General features: G+C 56.1%; 1 protein-coding gene across 1 annotated transcript; it reads right to left on the bottom strand.

Annotated features, from left to right (window-relative positions):
- Positions 1 to 487: 487 nt before the first annotated feature.
- On the bottom strand, positions 488 to 7,031 carry LOC140004735 (uncharacterized). The gene is made up of 6 exons (XM_072044876.1): positions 6,859 to 7,031; positions 6,003 to 6,561; positions 2,525 to 5,946; positions 1,774 to 2,422; positions 1,236 to 1,558; positions 488 to 782 (listed from the first exon to the last, which is right to left on the bottom strand). The coding sequence occupies exons 1-6, from the start codon at positions 7,029 to 7,031 to the stop codon at positions 488 to 490; spliced, it is 5,421 nt and encodes a 1,806-aa protein (XP_071900977.1).
- Between the last annotated feature and the right edge of the window lie 5,361 nt (positions 7,032 to 12,392).

Genomic DNA, 12,392 nt, shown 5'->3' with positions numbered 1-12,392 from the left:
GAGACAAGCTCCCTTAAGGCCAAACTGGGCAAGGCCGAGAAGGAGTTGGACACCGCTCAGGTCCAGCTCGCCTCTAACAGGTCAGAGCTCGACCAGGAGAGGGCCGACGTGGCCAAGCTGAAGGAGAAGCACGCCATCGAGCTCTCCGGCACCGTCAGCCGGGAGCGGAAGAAGGCTGCTCGGGAGTTCCTTACTTCCGATCAGTTTGAGGAGGACATCGCTCACCTCAACCTGCCCATCCTCCAGGTCGGCTGCACCCGGACCCTGGACCAGGTGAAGAAACTCAACCCTCCCGGCCTCGACTTGGCGAGCTTCAAGGATTACAACCCTGCGGCCGAGGCGAGGCTGCACTGGCTCTTCGACGGGTATCGCAAGGGCATTTCCTGAAGGAGCTGGCGGGCAGGACCGACACCGGGGCCGTGCTGTCGGAGGTCCCCTTGGAGGAGGGCGGGTCCCCCGGCAGAGCTGTTGGGAAGGAGCCGGTGGTCTAGGGCGGAGGCCACTCCAGAAACCCTTTCCGTCTTCTTATAAGGATGTGACCATGCTCCAGTTGAAAATGCTCTTGGAGGTCCATCCGAGACGGAAGGGCTCCCCTGCTCCCGGGCTCCTGAATAGCCTTCACCATACGCCTCTCAACATGTTTAAGGTGCACCTTCAGCTCCCACCCCGGTCGGGCCACCAGCAGGTAGAACAGACATCGAAGGAGATTGCCAACTCGGAAATTTTGCGGTAGATAGGCAGGGCGCTTTGTAGTAGATAGGCGGCTCAAAGACTCTGTAAATCTTGTAATAGATAGGCTTTGAATGCATATATAAAACTTGAGGAGACTTATTTTGCATTTCTTGCCTGCTCCCAATTCTGTCGTGCCGACCTTTAGGGGTCGAGCATCAGCTTCCATCCAAGTTCTCAATCGTGCCGACCTCCTGGGTCGAGCACTGACTTAGAAGCCTTGGAGGACTTAACCCATGCCGACCTCTTGGGGTCGAGCATCAGCTTCCATCCAAGTTCCCCAATCGTACCGACCTCTTGGGTCGAGCACTGACTTGGAAGCCTTGGAGGATTTTAACCCATGCCGACCTCTTGGGGTCGAGCTCCTTTCCGCCGACCTCCTGGGTCGAGCGCGGAGTTTTCAGAACCCAGAACCCTTCCAAGTTTCCACATTTTCCCTCGATCATGCCGACCTCTTGGGCCGAGTTTCCCTCGATCATGCCGACCTCTTGGGCCGAACACTATACCTTGATCTGCCGACCTCTTGGGGTCGAGCATCAGCTTCCATCCAAGTTCCCCAATCGTGCCGACCTCTTGGGTCGAGCACTGACTTGGAAGCCTTGGAGGATTTTAACCCATGCCGACCTCTTGGGGTCGAGCACGTCAGGCGTCGAGCTCCTTTCCGCCGACCTCCTAGGCCGAGCGCGGAGTTTTCAGAACCCAGAACCCTTCCAAGTTTCCACGTTTTCCCTCGATCATGCCGACCTCTTGGGCCGAGTTTCCCTCGATCATGCCGACCTCTTGGGCCTAACACTATACCTTCATCGTCCTTACTACCCCTAGCCCCCCACTAGAACAGTTAGAAACGCTAAGTGTGCTAGTGAATTTTGAACTTTATTAGCTTGGAAAGGAGACAGGGACGAGTGAAATGTAAACGCTAAAGGCAAACTTTTATTGAATGAAAAAACCAAAAAATTTTGATTCCAGAGTACAGACAACTGGACATTCTGGTCTACCCTACGCTAGAAACAGGCGCAGGTTGAAGAAGTGCCAAGTACGGGGTACCTCAGATCCGTTCATGTCGGCGAGCTTGCAGTAACCGGCCTGACCCACCTCAAGGACCTTGTAGGGGCCCTCCCAATTTGGGTCGAGTTTGTTGGAACTGTGAGCTCTGCTGATCGAGTTCTTTCGCAAGACCAGGTCTCCTGGCTGGAACTGCGTGCTCCTTACTCGGGCGTTGTGGTAGCGGGCGAGCTGGCTTTTGTACTTAGCCATCCGAATGGCTGCCTCCTCCCGCTTAACCTCAAGCATGTCTAAGTTGCACCGCAACTCTTCGTTGTTGGACGTTGCCACGAAGTTCTGTGTTCCGGGCGAGGGGAGACCGATCTCTGCAGGGACCACTGCTTCTACCCCGTAAGTGAGGGAGAACGGGGTCTCATGGGTGGCTATCCTGGGCGTGGTGCGGTAAGCCCAGAGGACGCTAGGGAGCTCTTCCAGCCAGTTGGATTGGGCCAGCTCCAGCCTGATTTTCAGTCCTTGGAGGATGGTTCGGTTGGCATTCTCCACCTGGCCGTTGGCCTGGGGGTGGCCGACTGACGTGAAGTGCTGGTCGATCCCGAGCTCAGCGCACCAGCTCTTGAAAGGATTCTCTGCAAATTGGCGCCCGTTGTCAGATATCAGGACGTGCGGGATCCCAAAACGACAAACTATGTTCCTCCAGAAGAACCTCTCAATTGCCTTCCCGGATATAGAGAGCAAGGGTTCCGCTTCCACCCACTTTGTGAATTAGTCTATGGCAACCACAAGGTGCTCATACCTCCCCGGAGCTCGGGGGAAGGGACCCAGGAGGTCTATCCCCCATTGAGCGAAGGGCCAAGAACTATGGACGGGGATCATCTCCCGAGCTAGCTGATGGCACAGCGAGGCGTGCACCTGGCAAGCTCGGCATTTCTGTACCAAATCTGCGGCATCTCGGAAGACGGAGGGCCAGTAGTAGCCCAGGAGGAGGCACTTTTTGGCCAACACCCGAGATCCTACATGTGCCGCACATAGGCCTTCATGGACTTCCCGGAGTATATAGTCGCCCTCTTCCGGGGTCACGCACTTTAGCCAGGGGGACAAGTATGACCTCCTATAAAGGGTTCCCTCAGCGTAGGCGTATTTGGCAGCTCTGAGCTGGATTCGGCGGGCCTCGGTTTTGCTCTCGGGGAGGGTATCCGAGCTAAGGAAGTCTATGAGGGGTGTCATCCAGGTGGCCGAGCTATCTATAGCCAGGACCTGGACCTGGTCGATACTTTTCTGTTTTACCACCTCTACCAAGACTTCCTTGCTCAGGTGGACGAATGAGGAGGACGCCAGTTTTGAAAGGGCGTCTACCCGCCTGTTCTGGGACCTCGGCACCCGCTCGATTTCAAATGTTCCAAACAAGGCCACCACCTCTCGTACCTTAGCCAGGTATTTCTTCATAACCTCGTCCTTGGCCTCGTACTCCCCGCGGACCTGGAGGACGACGAGCTGAGAATCACTCCGGACTTTGATCGTGGTGATGCCCATCTGGTGGGTTATCCGCAACCCCGTCAACAGGGCCTCGTACTCCGCCTCGTTATTGGATGCCGGGAAATCGAACCTAAGTGCATAGGTCAGTTCCTCCCCTGTGGGCGAGGTGAGCAGCAGGCCAGCCCCGCTCCCTTCCTTGCTCGAGGCGCCATCCACGAACAGCACCCACGGCTCCTCTACCGGGGTGTCCGTGAGTGTCGGGGCTAGCTCGGTCAGGTTTAAGTTAGCCCCCTCAGCAAGGAAGTCTGCCAAGGCCTGAGCCTTGATTGCGGTGCGGGGCCGATAGATAAGGTCATGCTCGACCAGCTCGACGGCCCACTTGGTCATCTTGCCCGAGACCTCGGACTTGGTAAGTATCTGACGCAGGGGCTGGTCGGTCAGGACTACAACGCTGTGGCCCTGGAAGTAAGGGCGGAGCTTGCGAGCAGCGTGTACCAAGGCAAGGACCAACTTTTCCGCGGGCGTGTACCTCGTCTCTGGCCCTTGCAGAGCGCGGCTAACGTAGTACACTGGTCTCTGAATCCCCCCGTCCTCTCGCACCAAGACCGCGCTGATGGCCTCGCTGCAGGCGGACAGGTAAAGGAACAGGGTCTCTCCTACCTCCGGGGCGGTCAAAGTGGGCAGCTCAGCCAGATAGGCCTTCAGGTCGGTGAAGGCTCTCTGGCACTCCCCTGTCCAGTGGAAATCCTTAGGCGCTTTCAGGATTCGGAAGAAGGGCAGCCCCCTGACCGCGGAGCGTGAGAGGAACCTGCTCAGGGCTGCCATCCTCCCCGTGAGCCGTTGGACCTCCTTTACGTTCCTCGGGGGAGCCATGTCCATGATGGCCTGGAGCTTATCCGGGTTGGCCCGGATTCCCTCCCGGGACACCAGGAAACCCAGGAACCTTCCTGATCTGACCCCGAAGGTGCACTTCTTCGGATTTAGGCGCATTCGACTTTCCTGTAAGATGTCCAGGATCTCCCTCAGGTCGGGTATGAGCCGCTGGTCAGTTTGGCTTTTGACGATCAAGTCGTCCACATACACCTCCATGTTTCTGTCGATCTGATTTTGGAACAACTTGTTGACCAGGCGCTGGTAAGTAGCTCCTGCGTTCTTCAATCCGAACGGCATGGTCCTATAGCAGTAGGTTCCTTTCTCGGTGATGAAGGAGGTCTTATCGTGGTCCTCCTCAGCCATCTCGATCTGATGGTATCCCTTAAAAGCATCCAGAAAGCATAAAACGTCAAAACCCACGGTAGAGTCTACTAACCTGTCGATCCTTGGCAGGGGAAAACAGTCTTTCGGGCAGGTTTTGTTAAGGTCCGTGAAGTCTACGCACATCCTCCAGGTTTGGTCCTCTTTCTTGACCAGGACGAGATTGGCCAGCCAGGTCGGGTAGTAGATCTCCAGGATGATCTTGGACTCCAGCAACTTGCCTACCTCCGTCTTGATCACCTCATTCCTTTCAGGGGCAAAGCTCCTTTTCTTCTGCTTCACTGGCTTGAAGTGAGGGTCCACGTCGAGGTGGTGGACTGCTAGGCCTGTAGGGATCCCAGGCATGTCCTCCACCGTCCACGCGAAGATCTCGGAGTACTCCCTCAATAGGGCCTTCAGGCCCTCCTTCTGCTCGGCTGGCAGCAATACCCCGACGCGGATGACCTGGTCGGGCCGCTCCTCCCTCAAGGAGAATTCCTCAATTTCGTCCTGGGTGCTCAGCTGTCGGGCCTCGTCCCCCGAGATGTAGGGCTCCAAACAGGTCGTGTAGGCGACCACCTTCTCCGGCCCCCGGAGCGTGGTCAAGTAGCAAGCTCTGGCCACCTCTGGATCACCATGTACCTCGGTTATCCCTCCTGGAGTAGGGAACTTCATACTGAGATGGAGGGTGGACGGAATAGCTCGGAGCGCGTTCAGGGCTGGCCGACCCAGGAACATGTTATACGAAGATTGCTGCTTGACCACCACGAAACTGACAGGGATGGTCCGGCACTTGGGGGCTTGCCCTACCGTGACCATCAGGGTGATCATTCCCTCCGGGTTAATGGGCGGTCCGGTGAAGCCTACCAGAGGTGTCCGAACCTGGGTCAACTGGTCGTCCTTCAACCCGAACTCCTTGAACACCCGATAGAACATAATGTCCACCGCGCTACCCTGGTCGACATACACCTTCTTCACCCGGTAGTTGTTGGTGACCACGTCGATTACGATGGCCTCATGGTTCCCGGACGCCAGGGGGACCGCATCTTTAGGTCCAAAGGTGATCTCCTCGTCCATGCGCAAGCGTTTCAAGGAGTCATTCCCCTCGGGCGGAGCTCGCCTGTTTTTTCGAGCTGTGTGGTTGTCCCCGCCCGTGGGGCCCCCAGCGATGGTGTTTATCACCCCCGCTAGGTTTTGAGCGTCCAGGTCGGGGGAGTGGTCCCGAGGAGCGTCACGCCGCTCTGGGCGGTCGCGACGCTGTCCCTCGCGCCTGTCTCCGTAGCGGTTGCGCCCGGGCTCCTGACCTGGTCGGCGCACGAACCGACCTAGGAAGCCGCGCTGGATCAGGTCCTCGATCTCTTTACGCAGGGCCCAGCACCCCTCCGTGTCGTGTCCGACATCGCGGTGGAAGGCACAGTATCGGTCCTGGTTCCTTTTGTTCCGGGCGTCCCCATTTTGGGCGGCCGATCTCCCAGCCCTTCGGCCTCCATAACAGCTAAAATCTGGGCTCTGGGCCGTGTCAGAGGAGTGTAGGTCTTCTCTGGGAGTGGTGGCGGAGCAGGAACCTTCTCCTTCGAGAGCCGATCGAAGACGTTTTTCTTGGCCGGAACGTCCTTGCCCTCGTGGGGGTTTGTCCGACTCTTCCGATGTCCGAGCTCCTGATCTGATTCCTTCTTCAGGCGACCTGCCTCCTCCGCATTAGCAGCCTCGTGCGCCCTGCGCAGAATCTCCTCCAGGTTTACGGGAGGTATCTTGGCCAGATCATAGAAGAGCTCTTCTACCCTGAGCCCGTTTGTGAAGGCGGCCATTACCACTTTTTCGTCCTTGTCCCTGACCTGCAAGCTCTCCGCGTTGAAGCGGGTCATAAGATTCCTCAAAGACTCGTCAGACCTCTGCCTGATGGATATCAGGTGGGTCGCGTTCTTCGCGTAGGTCTTCGAGGAGACGAACTGGGCTGCGAACTGCCGAGCCAGCTCGGGAAAGCTCCGTATAGAACCTGGCCTCAACCCCTGGAACCAGAGCCGTGCTTTTCCCTTCAGGAAATAGGAAGACCGAGTCGTGCTTTTCCCGCAGCAGTTTGCAAACGCATGTGCGTCAGGAAGACCGAGAGATGATCTTCCGGGTCTGTAGAGGCATCGTACATCTCGATACTCGGAATCTTAAACCTCCGGGGTAGCGGGTAGTCCTCTATCTCCCGGGTAAAGGGCGAGGTGCATAGTTATCCTCGTACGGCCGGGGCCTCAACATCTGCTCGAGCTCATCCCGGGCAGGTTCCAGATAATGGGGGTCGCGGGGCTGGCTTTTGACAGACCGAGCAGGGGAACGCTCGAATCCATTCCGTGCCGGCTTCCGTGAGGAGGGGTCTCTCGGACGGCTCCTCGCGGACCGGTCGCGGGAATACCTCTCGCTGTCTCCGACCACCGAGGCTCGCGGGCGAGGTGGAGTTCGTGGTCGTTTCCCTCTGGGGGCTGGTCTCGGGACTCATCCTCCGAAGGGTCAGGGGGTAACTCTTTCTCCTGCCCCTTGGCCTTGGAAGTCTGCGAACCCCCAACCCCATCTCCCTCCTTCGCCTGTCGAATTATATCCTCCAGCATGGGGAGATTCTCCGTCACGAACTAGAAGATCTGCTGCCTCCGTTCCCCTGAGAGGGCTGAGCCCCCGGCTCCCTGAGACGCCTCAGCCTCCTTCCGCGGGGACCCCTCACCGCCCCCAGGGCCGGTGCTCTCTATCGTGCGCTTGGATCGCGTCCTGGCCATCAACACAATCTTACTTACCTTACGGTTCCCACAGACGGCGCCAACTGAAGAAGCGCTGAGCTTCCCCGGACCGAGCCGAACTGACGAGCTCGGTGTGCTGATGGAAGAGCTGGTCCTAAGCCTGCAAAACAGATAAGAACGAGCTGACAGAGGGGGGGCTCGAGGGTGGTCCCCGGGGGCACTCCGACGGCCAAGTTAGTTTTCCGGTGAGTAAGGTTCACGGGAAGTAGTGACAGTTCGGAGTAAATTGCCAATAGTGAGCGTACCTTGTACAATTGATGTCCGCTGGTACTTATACCTGTCGAGGGAGTCCGGCTTCCATACGTTTCGGGACTTGCCCGGAATAGCCAGCATCCCGCACTCAGGGGGATTATCCCCGACCTCCTCGGGATGGACTCTTGCCTCCTTTACGAGCCCTAACAGGGCGACCCAGGGCTGCTGCCAGGGACCTGAGGCCGAGGCCCAGCTCGGCCCCGTCTGGGCTGCCACGTGTTTAGGGCCAGAACAGGGCCTCTGCAGCGACGGGCAGAGAAAAAGGAACCAAGCGAGAGAGGGAGAGCGAGAGGAGTCTCGGGCTGGCAGGGAAGAAACAAGAAATGGAAAAGAAGAAGAAACCGAAAGGAAAGAAAAAGCTTGAAGAGGTCTAGGGGCTGGAAAAACAAAGAAGAAAGAAAGGGTTTCGGAGAGTGAGAGATAGTAGGAGGAAACCGAGAGCTGGGGGTTTCGTCTGAGAGCTTGGGGAGGCTGCGCAAAAGAGAGATCGAGGGAGCTGGAAAAGCTTGGGGAGGCTGCGGAAAAGGAGATTGAGAGGGAGAAACTTCAGGGAAGCGAGGGACACCGGAGAGGGAAAAAGCTGAGGAAAAAGAAAGAGAACCGAGGAGATTGGGAGAGCGGTGGCGGCTGAGCAAGGAGGAGCTTCAAGTTACGGGCCAGAGGTTTTCTCACCATCTTCATGATTCTCCTAGGATTATCGCACGTTCCAAAACATTTACTGGAATAGAAGGTAATCCATCTTTGTCTTTGGTTCTGGGTAGAACTTTCATGTTAGCTTCAAGATCTGGTGATGTTTGTGTGAGGAGCTGCGGTTTTCTATTCATGGTTGCGATTTGTTGTTGCTGATTTCTGATGAATATGATGTTATGCCCTTGTTCTTGGATCCTTTATCATGGTTTGGTCTATCAGGATGACCTGCACATGAGGATTTTTTGCTGCAACAAGCGCTAACTTTTTGGATTGTTGCAGCAGTGTCGCCAAATGCGTTGCTCGATCGCATAAGGCTTTGGTTTGTTTGATCTTCTATTTTGCTGGCTGTTTGAGTATGTATAACTTGCAGCATGTATGGAAAACTAGCGTGGGAAACTCGACAGGGTTTAGCCCTCATAGTTATGCATAGCGGCTGCCCTTTATTGTCTCCATATTTCTTCCTCCCACTTTTTCATTTGCTCAAGTAGCAGCTTTCGTCTCTCTGGGAAGCTTTATAGATATTGCTCAAGAATTTTTGTTTTGGAGTCTCTGGTTTGGTTTATAATGGAGCGAGACTTTAATTGCTGTTTTCCTTTTCATGATGCAAAGCATGTGCGAGTGTTAGTTAATTAAGTGAGCTTCTGTAGATAAACCCAGAATGGGCAGAAATCTTTGCATGAGCTAAAAATTTGCAAACTTTCCTTATGCTGGTTTTTGTTCTCTTGTATGTAATGGGGTAAGCGTATGAGCTTAATAAGAACTTGGGTTTGGTTCTGGTTTGAGTTTGGTGTTAAATAGTTGCCGTGCATGTAATTGCTGAAATCTCAAAGTGCGGTAAAAAGTTTGCAGAAATTTTCAGATTTCGCATGCCTTTTTTCCTATGAAATTTTCAGTTTTTAGGGTCACAAAGTGGAGAGAATGCTTGGTGAATTTGTTACTTTGGCCCAAGTTGTTGTTGGTTGAGTCATTAGCAATGTTTAGATGGAAAAGATTGCATTCAAAAACCCAGAAATTGCAGCTCAAGAAACCAGCGAAAGAAAAGGAAGTTCCTGCTAAGAAGATGCATGAACTGAAACCTTTTTGCCGCTGGTTTGCTGAGCTTGTTCCACAGCTTTATCATGTGTGTTCTTTGTTGATTCTCTTGCCATTGTTTCCTTTTTTTTCCTGTCTTGGTATCTTGGGCGTTAGTTTTTGAAATAAAAAGCATCAGCTGCATAATTTGGCTTGGATTTCATTTCCTTTCAGTTTGTACTCGGGTAGAACCAATCTTGGAGAGTTGTAGAAGAATTGTTGCGAAAGATTTGCTTGCTTGAATGTCGAATTTCTGTGGTTTTGAGGTTTGAGATCTGCAGAGGCCCTGTTCTGGCCCTAAACACGTGGCAGCCCAGACGGGGCCGAGCTGGGCCTCGGCCTCAGGTCCCTGGCAGCAGCCCTGGGCCGCCCTGTTAGGGCTCGTAAAGGAGGCAAGAGTCCGTCCCGAGGAGGTCGGGGATAATCCCCCTGAGTGCGGGATGCTGGCTATTCCGGGCAAGTCCCGAAACGTATGGAAGCCGGACTCCCTCGACAGGTATAAGTACCAGCGGACATCAACTGTACAAGGTACGCTCACTATTGGCAATTTACTCCGAACTGTCACTACTTCCCGTGAACCTTACTCACCGGAAAACTAACTTGACCGTCGGAGTGCCCCCGGGGACCACCCTCGGGCCCTCCTCTGTCAGCTCGTTCTTATCTGTTTTGCAAGCTTAGGACCAGCTCTTCCATCAGCACACCGAGCTCGTCAGTTCGGCTCAATCCGGGGAAGCTCAGCGCTTCTTCAGTTGGCGCCGTCTGTGGGAACCGTAAGGTAAGTAAGATTGTGTTGATGGCCAGGACGCGATCCAAGCGTACGATAGAGAGCACCGGCCTTGGGGGCGGTGAGGGGTCCCCGCGGAAGGAGGCTGAGGCGTCTCAGGGAGCCGGGGGCTCAGCCCTCTCAGGGGAACGGAGGAAGCAGATCTTCCAGTTCGTGACGGAGAATCTCCCCATGCTGGAGGATATAATTCGACAGGCGAAGGAGGGAGATGGGGCTGGGGGTGCGCAGACTTCCAAGGCCAAGGGGAAGGAGAAAGAGTTACCCCCTGACCCTTCGGAGGATGAGTCCCGAGACCAGCCCCCTAGAAGGAAACGACCACGAACTCCACCTCGCCCGCGAGCCTCGGTGGTCGGAGACAGCGAGAGGTATTCCCGCGACCGGTCCGCGAGGAGCCGTCCGAGAGACCCCTCCTCACGGAAGCCGGCACGGAATGGATTCGAGCGTTCCCCTGCTCGGTCTGTCAAGAGCCAGCCCCGCGACCCCCATTATCTGGAACCTGCCCGGGATGAGTTCGAGCAGATCTTGAGGCCCCGGCCGTACGAGAACAACTATGCAACCTCGCCCTTTATCCGGTAGATAGAGGACTACCCGCTACCCCGGAGGTTTAAGATTCCGAGCATCGAGATGTACGATGCCTCTACAGACCCGGAAGATCATCTCTCGGTCTTCCTGACGAACATGCGTCTGCAAACTGCTGCGGACGAGGTCCGCTGCAAAACTTTTCCTATTTCCTGAAAGGAAAAGCACGGCTCTGGTTCCAGGGGTTGAGGCCAGGTTCTATACGGAGTTTTCCCGAGCTGGCTCGGCAGTTCGCAGCCCAGTTCGTCTCCTCGAAGACCTACGCGAAGAACGCGACCCACCTGATGTCCATCAGGCAGAGGTCTGACGAGTCTTTGAGGAATTTTATGACCCGCTTCAACGCGGAGAGCTTGCAGGTCAGGGACAAGGACGAAAAAGTGGTAATGGCCGCCTTCACAAACGGGCTCAGGGTAGAAGAGCTCTTCTACGATCTGGCCAAGAAGCCTCCCGTAAACCTGGAGGAACTTCTGCGCAGGGCGCACGAGCCTGCTAATGCGGAGGAGGCAGGTCGCCTGAAGAAGGAATCAGATCGGGAGCTCGGAGATCGAAAGGGTCGGACAAACCCCCACGAAGGCAAGGACGTCCCGGCCAAGAAAAACGTCTTCGATCGGCTCTCGAAGGAGAAGGTCCCTGCTCCGCCACCACTCCCAGAGAAGACCTACACTCCTCTGACACGGCCCAGAGCCCAGATTTTAGCTGTTATGGAGGCCGAAGGGCTGGGAGATCGGCCGCCCAAGATGGGGACGCCCCGGAACAAAAGGAACCAGGACCGATACTGCGTCTTCCACCGCGATGTCGAACACGACACGGAGGGGTGCTGGGCCCTGCGTAAGGAGATCGAGGACCTGATCCAGCGCGGCTTCCTAGGTCGGTTCGTGCGCCGACCAGGTCAGGAGCCCGGGCGCAACCGCTACGGAGACAGGCGCAAGGGACAGCGTCGCGGCCGCCCAGAGCGGCGTGACGCTCCTCGGGACCACTCCCCCATCCTGGACGCCCAAAACCTAGCGGGGGTGATAAACACCATCGCTGGGGGCCCCACGGGCGGGGACAGCCACATAGCTCGGAAAAACAGGCGAGCTCCGCCCGAGGGGGATGACTCCTTGAAACGCTTGCGTATGGACGAGGAGATCACCTTTGGACCTAGAGATGCGGTCCCCCTGGCGTCCGGGAACCATGAGGCCATCGTAATCGACGTGGTCACCAACAACTACCGGGTGAAGAAGGTGTATGTCGACCAAGGTAGAGCGGTGGACATTATGTTTTATCGGGTGTTCAAGGAGCTCGGGTTGAAGGACGACCAGTTGACCCCGGTTCGGACACCTCTGGTAGGCTTCACCGGACCGCCCATTAACCCGGAGGGAATGATCACCCTGATGGTCACGGTAGGTCAAGCCCCCAAGTGCCGGACCATCCCTGTCAGTTTCGTGGTGGTCAAGCGGCAATCTTCGTATAACATGTTCCTGGGTCGGCCAGCTCTGAACGCGCTCCGAGCTATTCCGTCCACCCTCTATCTCAGTATGAAGTTCCCCACTCCAGGAGGGATAGCCGAGGTACATGGTGATCCAGAGGTGGCCAGAACTTGCTACTTGGCCACGCTCCGGGGGCCGGAGAAGGTGGTCGCCCAGACGACCTATTTGGAGCCCTACATCCCGGGGGACGAGGCCCGGCAGCTGAGCACCCAGGACGAAGTTGAAGAATTCCCCTTGAGGGAGGAGCGGCCCGACCAGGTCATTCGCGTCGGGGCATTGCTGCCAGCCGAGCAGAAGGAGGGTCTGAAGGCCCTATTGAGGGAGTACTCCGAG

This window comes from Coffea arabica, chromosome 4c (genome assembly GCF_036785885.1).
Source record: "Coffea arabica cultivar ET-39 chromosome 4c, Coffea Arabica ET-39 HiFi, whole genome shotgun sequence".
Classification (NCBI taxonomy): domain Eukaryota; kingdom Viridiplantae; phylum Streptophyta; class Magnoliopsida; order Gentianales; family Rubiaceae; genus Coffea; species Coffea arabica.
The sequence above is the reverse complement of the archived record's forward strand: the minus strand, read 5'-3'. Positions and strand labels throughout refer to the sequence as shown.